The sequence below is a fragment of the Equus quagga genome, chromosome 19 (assembly GCF_021613505.1).
Source record: "Equus quagga isolate Etosha38 chromosome 19, UCLA_HA_Equagga_1.0, whole genome shotgun sequence".
Lineage (NCBI taxonomy): Eukaryota > Metazoa > Chordata > Mammalia > Perissodactyla > Equidae > Equus > Equus quagga.
Window position 1 is genome coordinate 20,750,250 of NC_060285.1, and position 18,739 is coordinate 20,768,988.

General features: G+C 38.7%; 1 protein-coding gene across 1 annotated transcript; it reads right to left on the minus strand.

The window, feature by feature from the left end:
- Positions 1 to 210: 210 nt before the first annotated feature.
- Positions 211 to 10,678, minus strand: SPIC (Spi-C transcription factor). The gene is made up of 6 exons (XM_046645948.1): positions 10,644 to 10,678; positions 8,856 to 8,881; positions 8,179 to 8,272; positions 7,363 to 7,472; positions 5,329 to 5,437; positions 211 to 903 (listed from the first exon to the last, which is right to left on the minus strand). The coding sequence occupies exons 2-6, from the start codon at positions 8,856 to 8,858 to the stop codon at positions 476 to 478; spliced, it is 744 nt and encodes a 247-aa protein (XP_046501904.1). The 5' UTR covers positions 8,859 to 8,881; positions 10,644 to 10,678; the 3' UTR covers positions 211 to 475.
- Between the last annotated feature and the right edge of the window lie 8,061 nt (positions 10,679 to 18,739).

Here is an 18,739-nt window from a genome sequence, read left to right on the forward strand (position 1 = left end):
CACAGACCATGAGGTCTGAAGTGCATGGGTTCAAGATAGATCGTCACTGAAGTTTTTACAGTCATGAATGTATTTTAGCATGAACACTATCATATGCCATTATTTTTTGTTATGTTGTTAAAGCCGTCAGATATACGTTAGAGGGATTTTTTTTTGTCTGAGTGTTATGACAGGAAAATAATACTTAAATGAATATACAAACCAAATCATCTCTACTGGCATTGTTAATCTAGAAGAAAGTATTGCATAGACAACAGCAAGAGTGAAGACACTTAGTCTATACTTTCAAAAGGGACTTGATCATTTTTCACTGGCAGAATATCTCACCAAGTTAGTGTAAATTATGCTATTTAATAAAAGATAGCAACAATGAAGTTAACTGGTTTTTTTCTCTTCAGTATTTGCTTTAAGAAAAAAAATCCCGGAATTTGTAGGGATTTCCGATGCCAGGAAATCATGAAATGTAAGAGTATATTTAGCAATCAGGGTGACTTAGCTCAGGGTAATTGGCATATGTATAATTATAATTTGCATTCCAGTTATTTAAACTGAGATATCCTTGATCAGGTTGAACATACTGTGAGTAGAAGATCTCTTTTTCCAAGAAATAAGATGGAGAGAGTCTTTGGAGAATGACCTCACTGAATTGGTAAGTTAGCTTTCTCCGGATTTTGGTGATTTCCCCAGTTCTTCCATAATTCCTCAGTGCTCTGGCCATTTTCTGGTAAGTCATCGTCTTCCGGTTGCCTTTTCTTTTTCCCCAAAGTTGGGCAAGTTTTTCTTTGTTTTTTGATATGAACTGAAAGATGCCTCTGTTTTTATCTACCCACTGAATACAAGATGCCATCTCAGGATTATACAAGGATTCATGAAGATATTCAAACAGTCGGAGCTTCTTCCTGCCTAAAATGGAGAAAAACAATGTCATAGCCCATCATGGCTGTATGCAAAGAACATCTTCAGGAAGAGTTTGTTGAATGACTACAGAATTAAAAGCTACATTGAGACTGGTTTTCCTCCCACTCACCCCCTTAGGAATGCATTTATGGCATCCTTTTATGGGACTTGAAAGTCAAAGGTCTATTTGATCTATTGGAAAAGGGAAGCACGGAGCCTTACCCGTGTCTCCCATTTGTCACGTAGTCTTTCTTCACGGACCTTAACTACTAGTTGTATGTCATATGCTAAACTTTCTACAGAACAACAAAACTGAGCCAAATGGACTGCAAAGTTCAGTGATTTTAAAGAGAAGCTTCAAGAGCCATTTCCAGAAGGGAAGTCATTTGAAGGGACTTTATTCAAATGAGTTAAGTCAAATGAGGCAAGAAATGTGAATGCATTTTGTAAAATGCAAAATAGTATGCAAACATTATGAGAAATCAAGATCAGAGACTTTGGTAAAAATGCTAATTCTGGGTCTGCATAATTATTTGAAAACTAAAGAACAGAAAAAACTGGAGTGGAAAATGCCAAAATATCTTCATGACGCTTTGATATTATTTATGAGCAATGACAATGGGCCTTGTGATATTTTTCATTGCCGTGAAATAAAATGGTAATTCCAGAGTTTTTATCTCTTTAGGAACACAGCCCTTTACATTTCAGAATAACTAGACAGGAAACTTTGGGAGGATTTGTTATAGTGGCCTGTTTGTTCAGTTGATTGAATTTCTTTGGTCTCACAGAGAACAAAGGTGACAGCCCATTTTGTGACTTCTGAATTGTTTGGTAAATATCACACCCCACCAGATCTGTCAGTAGCTAAAAAGTCCACGGCCAAATTCCATTTTCCCCTTGAGAAAGTAGAGTATTGGATTCCCAAACTGCTTTAAACACTCTCTGGGGAGTAATACTCTTGCATCAGTCATCATTCATCCAAAATCCTCAAAGGTTTTTACAAAGATTATCTTTTGTGTTATATTATCTTGAGTTTATGAATTGAGAAATGAAAGGGACTTACCAAAAAACACATCATGAATTAAAGTCACAGCCTTCAACAAATTCTCTGCCTCTCATCTAGTGGTCAAATCAATTACAATGGATTCTCATCTTTTTAAATTCGTTTTCAATTTTGAAAACAATGTTTACCTTTTTATTTTTATTTTTTTTGAGGAACATTAGCCCTGAGCGAACTGCTGCCAATGCCCCTCTTTTTGCTGAGAAGGACTGGCCTTGAGCTAACATCCGTGCCCATCTTCCTCTACTTTATATGTGGGACGCCTACCACTGCATGGTGTGCCAAGCAGTGCCATGTCCCCACCCGGGATCTGAACCGTCGAACCCCGGGCCACTGAGAAGCGCAACGTGCGAACTTAACCGCTGCACCACCGGGCCGGCCCCCTACCTTTTTAATTTTTTAAAAATAAAAGTGTTATGTGCTCATGGTAAAAGATTCAAACAGAAGCACGAAGTGAAAGTAAAATTCCAGTTTATCTTACATATTTCTAGAAAATACTTTTTTCTTTTTTACATATATAAATTTATGCATATCCTTTAAAAATTACAAACGGCATCACACTACTTTGCACTTTTTTCAGTAAATATCTTTAAATTAAGTCATAGAATACAGAGATTAGTTATAGATAAAAGAAATACCAAACTGTTGACAGTGGTTACTTCTGGGGCATAGTGTGTGAAGAAAAACGAACAATTTTACTTATTCTTTACATACTTCTAAATCATTTCAACTGTTTTTTTTTTCTTGAGGAAGATTAGCCCTGAGCTAACATCTGTCACCAATCCTCCTCTTTTTGCTGAGGAAGACTGGCTCTGAGCTAACATCCGTGACCATCTTCCTCTGCTTTATACATGGGATGCCTGCCACAGCATGGCTTGTCAACTGGTGAAATGTCTGCACCCGGGATCTGAACCAGCGAACCCCGGGCCGCCAAAGTGGAACGTGTGAACTTAACGGCTGCGCCACTGGGCGGCCCCTCATTTGAACTTTTTAAGATTTTATTTATTTTTTTCCTTTTTCTCCCCAAAGCCCCTTGGTACATAGTTGTATATTTTTAGTTGTGGGTCCTTCTAGTTGTGGAATGTGGGACGCCGCCTCAGCGTGGCTTGATGAGCAGTGTCATGTCCGCGTCCAGGATTCGAACCAACGAAACACTGGGCTGCCTGCAGCGGAGCGCGGGAACTTAACCACTCAGCCACGGGGCCGGCCCCCTTTTTTTTTTCTTTTGAGGAAGATTAGTCCTGAGCTAACTACTGCCAATCCTCCTCTTTTTGCTGAGGAAGACTGACCCTGAACTAACATCCATGCCCATCTTCCTCTACCTTATACGTGGGACGCCTACCACAGCATGGCTTTTGCCAAGCGGTGCCATGTCCATACACGGGATCCAAACTGGCGAACCCTGGGCCGCTGAGAAGCGGAACGGGCCGCTGAGAACCGGAACGTGCCGCTGCACCACTAGGCCAGCCTCATTTGAACTTTTAATAATGAGCACTATTACTTTTGAATAATGGAATTAAAAAGGATTCATGCAAAAAAAGTGAATATACTTTTAGAATTCTTTCTGTATCAATATATAAGGTATGCCTTCATGTCTTTTAACAACTATATATGTTCCATTTTATACATGTACTATTTTTCTCCCAATAATGAATGCCCAAAATTATTTTGAAATTTCATTCTGTTTCAAATGTATCCCTATTTCAGGCGGAATATGAAGCTCTAAAAACAGAAAATGGGGGCTGACCCGGTGGTGCAGTGGTTAAGTTTGCATCTTCCTCTTCAGGGCCCAGGGTTCACCGGTTCGGATCCCGGGTGTGGACATGGCACCGCTTGGCACACCATGCTGTGGTAGGCATCCCACATATAAAGTGGAGGAAGATGGGCACGGATGTCAGCTCAGGGCCAGTCTTCCTCAGCACAAAGAGGAGGATTGGCAGCAGATGTTAGCTCAGGGCTAATCTTCCTCAAAAAAACCCACAAAACCCCAAAACAGAAAATGGTAGATAAAATGTCTGCTAATAGCAAAGCTCCACAACACAAAACATCAATGAAAAGATACAGGTATCACACCCTGGAGTGAGTTAGTAGTTAGTTATAAAAAAAAGGTAACAAGCTAAACATCTGGACAGAGGAGAAGTATTATTCTCCCTATGTTAAATCACTACTACAGTTCAATATTCAATACCAATACTCAGTGATACAGTAGACTTATTTTATCTGTGCGATTACATATTTTATTCCTTGCTGGATTAGAACATTACTTTTTTATGATTCCAGGATTCAGTATACTGTTTTCTAGGAACAAAACTTGTTTTCCCAAAAAACATTCACTTAAAATAACTTTACATAACTATGATAAAGTATCATTTAAAAAATTGCACTCTGAAAATGGGATGCGTCATATATATCTCTGTACCTTATACACAAACAAATATGGTAGTTGAGTTCCATTCTTTTACTATCACAAACAACATTGGAAAGAACATTGTAATACACTTATATGTACACACATACATACACGCACATATGCACACATCCATGGTATCTCAAGAAATTATTACAGTGCCAGGCTATGAGCATAATGCTTTACATGGTTTTTCTCGTTTAATTTTTACGGCAATCTTAGAATGTCCATACAATTGTTATTTGTTTTTTGAATAAGGAAACTGCGGTACAGAAGGTTAAGTGATTTGCCCAGGCTCACACAATTAACCCAGAGTTCACACTCAATCCTGAATTATATAGTCCCTAAGAATCAAAAGATATGAACACTTAAAATTTTGATAGTTATCACCAAATTGCCTCACAAAACTTTGTACCAATTTACACTCCCTCCAATAGTGCATGAGAGTATGTGTGGCCCATAGCTTAGCCATCAGAGGCTACTCTCCCGCTTAAACACTTTTTCCCATCTGTTAGGTAAGGCCATCATCATCTTTAATTTATGAAATCAAGATTTCAAATTTATGAAATATCGAATTATTATGGAAATTTTTTTCAGAAAACTTAACAGAGAAGATGATTTCTATCCTGAAGTCTTCACAATTCGAATAAGATTGCTAAAATAACTTACAGAAAAGTTCCCCCTTCTATACCTAAAACGTGTGTACACCATTCTTGAATACAGATTTATTTGGGCAAAGTGACACTTTGCAGCTTCAGAACATCTCTATGAAGCAATGAGAAGGCTCCCCCAAGATGAACAGCTTGAAGTGGTTCCATCTGTCAGAGTTAAATTATCCTCAATCACGGTAAGAGAATATTTTGCAAATACAATTCCAAACTCAGATATAAAATCCACCTAAAACTGCTTTGAGGAAGAGCTGGTTCTTTTACCTATACAAAGAGTGATGGATCAATCCACATACCTTTTCCTCCCTTTTGCTGGAGAACAGCAGGTTGTACTAGCTGGTTTTCAGGGATGTTCTGCAGAGATTGATGAATATTTCCTTCAAAATAGAGGTCTGCAGCACTGTTCTATATAAATAACGAAGCAGGATGTTAAGTGGGGCTTTCCATGTGACCTCCTAGTTGGTAGCTAAAGTCAAAAGCTAAGGGCAAAAGAAGTGCTAAGCATCTCCCAAATTCTAGAAAGCACTACCCTCAACTGCAGCCAGATATATCCCAGCCGAGAACTAGCATCAAACCCATATAAAAAGAGGACCAAGAGATGGAGGGTAATCTTTGGCTGTGTGAGGAGTTCCATATCCTCTCTTCCCTATGAGAAAGGAGAGGGGGGTGCTTCCTTCCTTCTCCCTAAAAATGCCCAGTGAGAAAGAAAGATCCAAAAGAATCATTGGTAGAAATTGAGGTGCCAGCAAAAAGGGAAGATGGGTTTCCATTCCTGAGTTGGATGACCATCTGGGAAAGAAGAGATAAGAAGAGAAAGATGGCAGCCAAGGGAGGGCAGAGCCAAGAGAGGGGACAGGAGGAAGCAACCTGAGCTCCTACCATTACCTACCTACAGCAAGGATATGGGGATCTCTATGGGTTAATTAGACACAGTGGAAGGGACTGGACTTGTGTCATCTTACTACACCTCATAAAAGAGGGCTATCAAGCAGGCAAAATGTTGTCCCATGTATGCTACGGGGTGGGAGTTGAAGTGGAAGTAAGGTTGCCAGATTTAGCGACTAAAAATATCGGGCATCCTGTATTTTACCTGGCAACCCTAAGTGGAAGCAAAAGAGGTTAAGCTTGAACCAAAACTCCCGCTTCAAAGAAATGCCTTGTGGAGAGGCCCTGACAGAACAATTTACAGGGTCAGGAAAAGGACATTTGACATCGCATGATTAAAGGTAATGACTAAAGAAAAAGAAAGACCATTTCATATTTATACCTCACTACATTAAGACTGATGATAAAATGGAAACATTAAAAAAACAATTGGGGGTGGGGTGCGGCCCGTTGGCTGAGTGGTTAAGTTCACGTGCTCTAATTCTGCAGCCGAGGGTTCAGATCCTGGGCGCGGACATGGCACCGCTCATTAGGCCATGTTGAGGTTGCATCCCACATGCCACAACTAGAAGGACCTACAACTAAAATATACAACTATGTACTGGAGGGATTTGGGGATAAAAAAGCAGGAAAAAAGAAAAAAGAAAAAAAGAAAAAGAAAACAATGTAGGGGCTGGCCTGTGGTAGAGTGGTTAAGTTTGTGTACTCTGCTTTGGTGGCCCAGGGTTCAAAGGTTCAGATCCTGGGCATGGACCTACACACTGCTCATCAAGCCATGCTGTGGCAGCACCCCACATAGAAGAACTAGAATAACCTACAACTAGGATATACAACTATGCATTGGGGCTTGGGGAGAAAAAAAATAAAGAGGCAGATTGGCAACAGATGGTAGCTCAGGGCCAATCTTTCTCACCAAAGAAAACAATGTAAAAGAATGCATGAATGGAGAGATAGGTGGTGGGGACACTTTCCTTTGCAGGAGGCTACTAAAATATAAATGAATTGGTCCAATACATGTAGCTGACTCTGAGCTCTGGAGGGAAAACAGAGCAGATTAATACAAAATTGTAGGTAAAGCCAGTACAGAAGTTTGGGCCTTTGCCCTATAGGTGTTAGGGGAACAATAACTTTGCTGCAATTTTCCAGAAGGACTAAGGAGAAGTGGTGTGAGAACCCTAAAAACACCTCCTCTTTACAGAAGTCATTCAAACCAGTCTGTAGCTGGAAGAAGAGTAATGATGGAGGGCAGTTTCCTTCTTGATGGCATTGCTGATGATCACCCGCCTTGCCTGTCAGATTCATACCACTGGTGACCCTGAGTAAGCATGCTCACAGTCAGGGCTGTCTTTAAGCTGGGTTTCTGCTAGCATACACCAAGTGGAATGCTGGTGTACATGTGAAATTTGCCTGTTCCTGAGGGAAGGTCTCCTGGTACATGTACTCACTATTACTGTTCTCCAGTTATAGACAGGTTCCTCTACCGGCAGCACAGCACAGCAGCTGGAATTCCCTCTGACATGACAGTGGTTGATGAAGGCCAGGTAATTTTTGTAATCTAATTTAAAAACAAGAGGAAGAAACTGAAAAAGTCAATGTTTATATTTGTGTGTGTGTGTGCTTATATATATTTATATCTGCAATTGCTCCTCCCCGTGTTCTCTTCTCATGCTCTCTTCTCACTCCGCATTTCCCTATGGTGTTTATTGCATTATGCTGGTATTACGGAAACTCTTTTATATATTACAGCAACTCCGGGGAGGCTGGGATCTCCTGATTTCTTTTACCTTGCAACTGCCCCCCACACCTATTTTCAGTAGGAAAATATCTGGATCTCACCTAGACTACCATTCTACAGTCTGTAGGGAAATGGGTGAGGAAGAAGAATATTTATTGTTCCATGTAGAATATCTCTTGGATGGGAGGAAGGTCTGTAAAATAAATTATAATAATTGAAAAGCCATTTCTGAACAGTTAAAATTATCTATTAGATAAATATCAATCTGATATGCTTAATAGCAAATAATTATATGGATTCGTATTTCCGTGTGGAATGTCATTCTCTACATTCTCTGAATTTTTACATGTGATACTTTAAATTTATTTATGCTGGGTAACCCTGCATGCTTTTTGCCTTCATTAGAATCGATTCTAGATGTTTTGGGCAAAGATGGTCTTCTCTGTTCTGGTCATTATTCTTACATGTTTATGTGACCAACAAGCCATCTGATGTACCAGAGGAAGAAGGGGACTGACATCTTTACCTGGGGGGTACTGAAGATCTCCAGTTGAATGTTGCCTCAGTACCTCAAAAGCATCCTCAAATGCTTGTCCCAGCTTGTCTTGTTCAACACAAGCCTGTTAGAACAATGGCAGAACTCTGGAGTTATGAAATTACCAATTGAACTTAATTTTTCTGATATAAAGAAGGGTTTCCTAATCATGGCACTATTGACATTTTTAGGTTGGCTAAGTCTCTGTTGGGGGGCTGTCCTGTGCATTGTAGGATACTTAGTAGCTTCCCCGGCCTCTATCCATGAGATGCTAGTAGCACTCTCACAGTTGTGGCGATCAAAAATGTCTCAGACATTGCCAAATATACCCTGGGGGACAAAACCAACCCTGGTTGAGATCCATTGCCACGTAATATAGTATTTAGAGAGCAGTATACATTCTATAGTATAGTATTGAACATTCTTGCAAAATTTTAGCAAGTAGTTGTATAGTTGGAGACTGATCTGGAAAAAGGATCAAGGAAATATCTTTAATCAAACAGAATCTGAATTGTTACTTAAAAATGAAATGCTCTTAATTTCCAAAGCGTGTCTCCAAGACCTAAAATTGAACTGTTTTGCAAACCATTTCATACCCTTATTAATATGATCCGTATATTTTATTTTCAAAATGGAGGAAGAGTAAAGATTTTGAAATGCCAACTTACCATGCTTCATTAATAAATTGACAGTTCTGAAAAAGATTAATGTTTTAAAAACAAAATTAAATAGTGTCTCTATTTAACTTGCCTCTGAATTAAAATATCTTACTCAAAAATTATTTTCAGAAAATATAAAAACCAAAAGCACCACCTGAATTTTCTTGGGCAAAGGCAAATTTTCTTTCTTAAAAAGTTTATTTTTCCTTTTCTCTCATTACAACACTTTTAAAAGTTAAAATGGAGTTAATTACCTAAACTGCTTAATCTATGGAACTAACACAGGAGTATATTTAAGTATTTCAAAATGTTTTTAGTATTGAAGTATTTTAAAATTCTGAAAAACAAAATCTTTTTTACCTCAGCATAGCTCTTTATTTATAACAGTGATTTCTTTTTTTTAGCTTTTCAGGTGTCAAAGAGCCTTCTGAGAATCCGATGAAAGATATGCTTTTTCCCTCCCGAAATGTAGATTTACGTTACAAATAAAATGTACCGTATTAAACCCATCTGTGGAGTTTCTAAAAGCTTGCGTTAAGAACCCTGGTCTAGGGGCCGGCCCTGTGGCCGAGTTGTTAAGTTCGTGCTCTCTGCTTTGGCGGCCCAGGGTTTCATCAGTTCAGATCCTAGGCGCAGACATGGCACCGCTGAGGCGGCATCCCACATGCCACAACTAGAAGGACCCACAACTAAAAATACACAACTATGTACCAGGGGGCTTTGGGAGAAAAAGGAAAAATAAACTTTTTTTAAAAAAGAACATTAAAAAGAAAAGAACCCTGGTCTATAGTTTTTTACATTATCTACTTTTTTTTAATCTCTGTAAGTAATTTAGATTTTGTTTTAAATAAACAATTATCACACAGACCCACACCAAATGTTTTTTAACTGTTTTATAGAACTACACACAAAAAAACCCCAAATCGACATAAGAAAGAGCCTGTGATGGGTCCAACATTGCTTATCATTTCATTTAACACACCAAGCAACTCTGTTTATATGAGTTTTGAACATTTATCCTGCAAACACAATGAGCTTACTCCTTAATATTTAACACGGCATAATACAATGAGATAATATAATCTAATGTTATTATTATATATATCCATAATACATCAATATAACATGTCAGACATCGAAATTCTAGTTTGCTCTTCGAAATCACTATATCACATCAGTTAAAAGAGAATATGAAAAGAAAAACCCATTAAAAAAAGGTAACTATGTGAGGTAATGGATATGTTAACTAATCTTATTGTGGTAATCATTTTGCAATATATGTATGTCAAGTCATCATGTCCACACCTTAAACTTACACAAATTATATGCCAATTATATCTCAATAAAGCTGGAAAATAACTAAAAAAAAATACAGTTTCCCATGTAGGAGATGTTGAACAATTTAGCAACAACTTAAAACAAAATCCATAAATTACTGGTTTATAGTCCCTAATGAATATTATCAGTATACATATTTTTTAAATAGCCATGTCAATGACTTTCAATCAATTATGCCTTGACTCATAGGCACCAAAACAAATACATGAGTGTTGTACTTTGGATTAAATACTTAAATGAGGCTATTTTCTTTATCTAAAATACCCCACAAAACTACCACAACTCTCAAAAGTAGCAAACCCAAAGGGGTAAAAAAAGCTTGAAAACATTATTGATCACTTCAATTGCTTAATATTTCTTGTATCGGAATAAGCAGTTAATGAGAAACACTCATTAGGCCAAAGGAGAAAATTAACAGTTATTATAAGGTATTTTGAAAAACATATGCTAAACACTTACCAGGAAGACACTTCAACCCTTTGCAAAGATGTTTCATTAATATCAGAATCGTTAGGACAGAACTGTCAAGAACTCACTGGCAGAGTTGCATTAAATAGCTGTTTTTAAGGAAGTGCTACAAAAGGGGATTTTTTTTAAAAGATACAGTGCCTTCATAATTTCTATTTCATGAAAGAGACAGTAGACACCAGGGGCTATTATTTTGAAGAGGTACAGAACAGTTTGTATCCTATGGGCCAAAAGCATTAGAAGAAACCCATGAAACCCCCACCCAGCATAACTTGCAACTCCTCTGTTCTGCACAACCCCACTGGAAACCTCTGACCTGCACAACTCGTGTCCATTCTACTTTTTTTACTCCTATTACTTCTTGCTTGATTCAGGACCCTATATTGCCTTTCTTGCCTGGACTATTAACAGCCTTCACTCTCGCCTCCCCAGATTGGTCTCTTTCCTCCCAAACCTTACTTTACTCATACTGCCGTTCACCCATCACCTTACTTAGAGGTCTTAAAGGTTTAGGCTGTTGCTCTGGCATTCCAGGTTCTTCATTCCAGCCTTATTTCTCACCATTCCTTTAAGAGGAGGAAAGCAAATCCATGCTACAATCTTCTCTCCACACCTGGATCCAGTAGAGGCTCCGAAACAGTTAGAAGAGACTTATGGGTGGTGATCTAATTGGACATGCTTGAAGCTGCTGCACTTGCAGAGCAGCTCTCATCCTCTTATTTAACTTGAAGGATTATTTGGGATGGTTCTGATGGAAATTATGCGGTGCTCCCTCCACCTATAATGTTTCCTTCCCAGTCTATCCATCTGCCCATTTACCCATTCCATCTTACCTGTCCATCAGAGTCCAATCTAGCATCCACAGGCACCAGGTGGAAATGATCTTTCCCTCTGAAACACGTGTCTGCATCACCTTTACCTAACTGTAACCTTTTGCCATTTTAATAGATGTCACATTTAGCCGGAGGGGTGGCAGGCAGAGAAACCACCTAAGAATTTTTTGTAAGCCTTGTGGGTGGGGAGAGAGATTTTCTGTTTTGCATTGTTGGAATCTGAGCTCACCCTTGATATGGGACTATTGTTCTAGACCAACTACTTTTTAGACCCAATTTGTTATGCAAATATGAACACATATCTCCTCTTCTGAAATGTAAATATTGTAGTAACAAGTGTGTAAAATTGTAATGGCTAATGTTGATGAGCTTTTCATCTGTACCATCCCTATGTCTACGCCCTTGTCTTAGCACTTTATTTCATTTGGTTTATTCAACAAATATTTATTACTGAGCTCTTTCTTTTGCTGGACACTGTCCTGTGTCCAGACCCTGAACAAGTTCTAATGAGGAGAAAAGATTTTTAAAAAACAGACTAGAGAAGTATTAGATATTGATAAGTACTGAGAAAACAGTAAGAGAAAGTGAGAGAGAGTTTGTAGTAATGGTGAACAGTCATGAAAATTCTCTGAGGAGGGAACGTGTGTGAGCTGAAATCCAAAGGTCAGAAAGAGTGCACAAAAGAAAAGCAGAGAGGCAAAGATCCAGCAAAGCACCTCCTAGCAGAGGAAACAACAGGGGCAAAAAGCCTTAGAATAGATGGAGATGAGTTTGTTTTATTCAAAGCATCAAAAGAAAGCTAGGGGGGCTGGAGAAAAATGAGCCTGGGCCCCAAGAGGCAAAGTTAGAGAGGAAGGAGGAAGGGTCTAGATCAACCAAGGCAAGGCAAAAGAATAAAAGGATACAAGGCAATTGAGGCAAAAGAAAAAAATAATTTTTTTCAGAAGACTCTAAAAATCACGTATGATAATAGTTACCTGCCTAGCCCCATTTCACAGATGAGGAATCTAAACTCAGCCTCAAAGGCATTTCATGATTTTCCCAAAGGTCCAATTGCTAGTGAGAGATAGGCTGGGCTTCGTCCAGATTTGGGCCCAGCTAGCTTCATGCTCACACTGTCCACAGCCGTGCTGGAGCCCTGTGTCTGCAGATTGGGTTCCATTAGAGCAGGATTCTCATTCTCAATGGTAGTCTCCATCGTGCCCAGCAGATTCTTACAGGCTTGGTGTATATTTGAAATGAATGGAAAAACAAGTGAACTTTCTAAACCAGCATTTCCCCAACCAGTGTTTCCAGAGTTTTATTCTGCAAGATGTTAAGAAGTGGACCCTGAAAAAGAGTTGAGTGGAAGCTGGGTTTGCTGCTTAGAATTTCTTTAGTGAAGATACATGCACCCCTATGTTCATTGTAGCATTATTCACAATAGTCAAGACTTGGAAGCAACCTAGGTGCCCATCGAGGGATGAACGGATAAAGAAGATGTGGAATATATACACAAGGGAATACTACTCAGCCATAAGGAATGGTGAAATACGGCCATTTGTGACAACATGAATAGACCTTGAGGATATTACGCTGAGTGAAGTAAGTCAGAGGGAGAAAGTCAAATACTGTATGAGCTCACTCATAAGTAGAAGATAAAAACAATAAACACATAGAGACAGAGACTGGATTGGTGGTTACCAGAGGGGTAGTGGGGAGGGACAAGGGCAGGCAAAAGGGGTGATTAGGAGTGTGTGTGGTGATGGATTGTAGTTAGTCTTTGGGTACGAACGTGATGTAATTTACACAGAAATTGAAATATAACGATGTACACCCGAAATTTATATGTTATAAACCAAAGTTACTGCAATAAAAGAAAAAGATTAAAAAAAGAACTTCTTTAGTGAAACCAGTGACAGTTTTTGACACAACTCTATCTTGTATATGAGAAGATAGAAATGCGATTTTGAGTCCTTTGTAGGGCTAAGGTAAACATGCTTTCAGCAACTTGAAAAGATGATGCATTATTGTTTTAGCATTTTAGAGGTCAAAATTCCTATTCCTTGAGAATCTGATGAAAGCTATGAGTTCTCTCCCCAGGAAAATGCCATCAGCACACATTTTCGGACAAACTCTCCCAGTAAGACCAACGACCCCAGTTTAGGAGCTTGTGCTATATTGTATTTTCAAAGCTTTCTTATTTAAGGCTTAAGTGCTGCTTCTTGAGACATTTGGAACCAATACACAGACACACAGAACATCTTTGTATGGGTGGACATCAGTGTTTCCCTCAACTACAGAAATGAGCCGAGTAACGGGGGTTCTAAAGAGAGGATCTCTGATTGACAGATTCTCTTTTGCAGAAGTTCATTGTCCTCAGTGGCAACAGAGATTATTTTAGAAAATCTTAAGCAACAGATGTGCTGGAGTCTAAAGCATGTGGTGTCAAGCTTCAGGTGGAAGATTGCATTCTCTGAGAATAGAGAACTTCAGAACCCAGGAAAAGGGAGAGCAAGTTCAAGCAAGTTCTTATCATCTTTTGCAATTTCTATTTAAATAACTCAGCTGTTTAGGGGATTAAAGATCTGGGTCTTAATATTAGTAAGATCTCTGAAAACCTAATAAGCAAATAATATTGCCAGACTGGGAAGAAGGTGCTAGAAAATTTCTCATGTCAGAGTAGGAAAATTTATAGAACTATAGATTATGAAATAAATAGCTAACACTCACCCTCATTTTAATAATTATTTGTACTAGATTATTGTAGTGAAATTTACTGAAACTTGTTTTGTGACCTATCTCAATATAGGAACTATCTTGATGAATGCTCCATTTGCCCTCAAAAGATGTGTATTTTGCAGTTATTGCATGTAGGGCCCGATAAATGTCAGATCTAGTTGGTTGATAATGTTGTTCAAATCTTCCATACCCTTATTGATTTTTTTGGTCTGTATTTTCTATCAATTACAAAGATTACAAAATATTACAGAGATTACAAAGAGTAATGTCCAAGTGTAATCGTGGCTCGGCTTTTGTCCGTCTAGTTTTGTCCATTTTTGCTTCATGTATTTTGAAGCTCTATTTTTAGATCCACACCCATTTAATAGCATTATGTGCTCCTGATGAATCTGTCTTTTTTTCTCTTAATCCTTTCTGTTAATCCTTGAAGTCTGCTTTGGTATTAACCATGCCAACTTTTTTATCCTTTCTGCTTTCAGCATGTCCAATTTGTCTGTCTTTATATTTAAAGGATGTCTCTTTAAGCAGTATATAATTGGGTATCGCTTTTTTATCCAGTCTGATGTTCTTTGCTTTTATAGTGCTTAGCCCAATTTAGTAATTACTGATATGGTTAGGTTTAAGACTACCACCTTGCTATTTGTTTTCTATTTGTTCTATTTATTTTTTGTTCCTTTGTTCTTCATTTCCTGCTTTCTTTTGGATTAAATAAGTATTTTTATTATTTCTTTTTATTTCTTCCTTTAGCTTTTTATAATGTGATGCTGTGTTATGATATGATATACTTCTGTAATTTATTTTTAGTGGTTGTTCCAGGGATTACAATATGCATTCTTAATTTATCACAGTCTACCCTGAGTTACTATGATACCATTTCATGTATAATGTAAGAACCTTATCACAGTATAATTCCATTTATATCCCCTCCCATCCTTTGTGCTATCTTGTCATATATTTCTTCTCCATATTTCATCATAATAGATTATTTAACTCTCATGTAATGCTGTGAGGTGATACTATTCCTCAGTTCCCATTGTGGCTTTATATCTCCAATCTGTGTAAACTTGGACAAGTTACTTAACCTCTCAGTTTCCTGTCTGTAAAATGTGGATGATTTTACTTACCACATATAGTTATTGTGAAAATCTGACTGAATCCATGTAATGTACTTTGGACAGTCCTGGCATTTAATAAACGCTCAACAAATGTTAGGTCCTACTTTATAATTATCCCTGCTTTACAGATGAAGAAACAGGCTCAGGGAGGTTAAGTGTCTTACTCAAGGTCACACAGCTAGTGAGTGGTAGAGGTGAAGGTTTTCAAACCAGTTCTACCTGACTCCAACCAAAGGCTTTTAATTCAACCGGACTTTGCATCCTTATCTATCGAGTGAGACTAAGAATAAGAATTCCATAATGGCTTTATGTCAAAGGGCTCTTGAGAGGTTTTACTGAGAAAGTGCAGGAGAAGAGTCGTAAACATGCATATTTGGTGTTATATCACCAAAATTGCTCCTATTTTACCAAATTTGGGACCTGTAGCCTAGCTGGCAAATGGCAGAGCCAGGACTCAAACCCAGTTCTTCCCTTGCCATGACTGGTGCCTCTTCCTGATAACCAGGTTGCACAAATATTCTTCATAGGCTCTATGTATTTACTGAAATTACTTGAATAGCTCCTACCAGTGTTCATCCCAACGGAGGAAACTCCTCTGACACAGGACTAGTAGAAAACCACCCAGCTCCACAGAGAAGGGGGAGACAACAGATCTACTCGCATGGTCTCCGTGGGGTGCTGAAAGGGTAGCGATTTATTGGTCCTATGTTCTGCACATGACTGATCCTATGCAAGGGCGTGCCCTAGTCCTAAAACAGCTAAGCTCTGATAACGACTGCATTCTAGTCAGGGAGAGGTGAGGCTGAACCATAGCCAAGTTCTTTACACATCTTTGTCTTGAACCTAAAGAGCAGGTATGGCTCTCCACTTCAGCCCTTTTAACACAGAAGCTTCTAAACCTAAACCATTCACTGGCCTGGGAAAGGGAAGAGGAATGACTCCTCCCTCCTTTTCTTACTGGGTCATCATGCCTATTTTCACTTTCTAGTTCACTAAGAAGATGGGTTTGCAGTCAATTCTGCTTCATCAGGTCTTTTGGTTAATAATATTCTTCTAGCAATTTGTGAGTGGCAACTCTCTATATTTCAACAAAATAGATTAACAAGACAATAATGTCCTTTGTAATGGAGAAGCAGCACACCATTGCTGCCAGAGTTAGCTGGTTAACTGATAGGGAACTAGTAGGGAAAGTGGAACAGGGGATTCTCTGAGCTCAAAGTTTGGGGGGCCGGCCCTGTGGCCGAGTGGTTAAGTTCACGCACTCTGCTTCTGTGGCCTAGGGTTTAGCGGGTTCGAATCCTGGGTGCAGACATGGCACTGCTCGTCAAGCCATGCTGAGGTGGCATCCCACGTGCCACAACTAGAAGGACCCACAACTAAAAATATACAACTATGTACCAGGGGGCTTTGGGAGAAGAAGGAAAAATAAAAAATCTTTAAAAAAAAAGCGGTTTGGGAAACTGATACATTAATGGGATCCCAAGGCACAGCTGTGTGTCTATAACAGGCTATAAGTTCTGGATCAAGTTGGCAATCATTATGAAATATATAGTCCCTTTATATTTAACTTTTATCAAATAACTTCAATTAGCAATGAAAATACTCATTTTTAAAAATTTATAGAGCACCTATGGTGTGGTTAGAAAAGAGAGGGGCCAGCCCGGTGGTGTAGTGGTTAAGTGCGTATGTTCTGCTTTGGTGGCTCGGGGTTCACCAGTTCTGATCCCGGGTATGGACGTGGCACCACTTGGCAAGCCATGCTGTGGTAGGTGTCCCATATATAAAGTAGAGGAAGATGAGCATGGGTGTTAGCTCATGGCCAGTCTTCCTCAGCAAAAAAGAGGAGGATTGGTGGCAGATGTTAGCTCAGGACTAATCTTCCTCAAAAAAGAAAAGAGAGAAACTTTTCAAAGAACTTCTTCAAGGGGTTCTCATTACTGGTTTGTCCCAGTTTTTCTCTTTTATAACTTTCACATAATCTCTGTGATAACCACGACCTCCATCATGATCACATTACCTTTTACTTTCTTAGGATTCTGTCGTTTTCAGCATTATGTCTACTATATTACCTTGACAACTCTAGGGGGGGACAGAACAGTTCTCACGTATCTTTTACTTTCCAGAAGCAGGTAGCAAAACACTATAACCCAACATGGGACCTCAGAGAAGGTTGGAGGAATAAATGAGTGCATTGCATCATCTTTCTCTATATATATACGGAAAGAGAGAGATATATAGTCATGCATCACTTAAAGATGGTCATACATCTGACAAATGCGTCATTAGGCAATTTTGTCATTGTGTGGACATCATAGAGTGCACTTACACAAACCTAGATGGTATAGCCTACCACACACCTAGGCTATACAGTACGAATCTTGTGGCATCGCTGTCATATATGCAGTCCGTTGTTGACCGCATATATGAGGTGCATGACTGTATATATGTTTATATACATACACACAGAAAGATAGAAAGACAGATACATACATACATATACATATATACATATGGACAAGAGAATTAATAAATAAACCGATAATTTAGAAGAGTGGGATAATATAGAAGAATGGAAATGAATACACTACAGCTAAATGAGATGACACGGAAGAATCTTGAACACATAATGTTTCGTGAAAAAAGGAAAATCCAGAAAACCACTTGAAATATGACAGAATTTTTACAGAGCTCAAAAACAACTAAATAATATATTTTAATCAGCTTTTCTTTCTTTCTCTGTAACTATCTTTCTATCTATCAACTATCTATTTATCGTCTATCAACCTTTCTATCCATCTTTCTATGGTAGGTGTGTTTGTGGATAAATCAAGGGAATAATAAGCACAAAGTTTAGAGCAGTGGATGCTCCTGAGAATGGGAAAACAGGGAGCTGGTCTAGCAAATAGCACATAATTTATTTGAAAGGTTTTAGTTTTGGGACCAGGAGATGGGTTCATGTGTGTTCATTTTATGTGTTTCAAATGACATACTAAAATAATAAACAAGAGCAGACAAAGGGGACAAACAATATAAGAAGGCCACCTAACAATGCAAATGAAGTTCCAAAAAAGAAAATTCTAGGGAAACAATTTTGCTTTGAACAGTAAAAACACTCATCAGTCAGCCTTGTAAAATCACATTTTTCATTCTATCAAAAATCCTGCATGATTTAAATATAACCTGTGTGGGGCAGGCTGGTTAAGTTCGCACGTTCCGTTTTTCTGCAGCCCGGGGTTCGCCGGTTCGAATCCCAGGTGCGGACATGGCACCACTTGGCAAAAGCCATGCTGTGGTAGGCATCCCACGTATAAAGTAGAGGAAGATGAGCACGGATGTTAGCTCAGGGCCAGTCTTCCTCAGCAAAAAAAAGAGGAGGATTGGCAGTAGTTAGCTCAGGGCTAATCTTCCTCTAAATAAA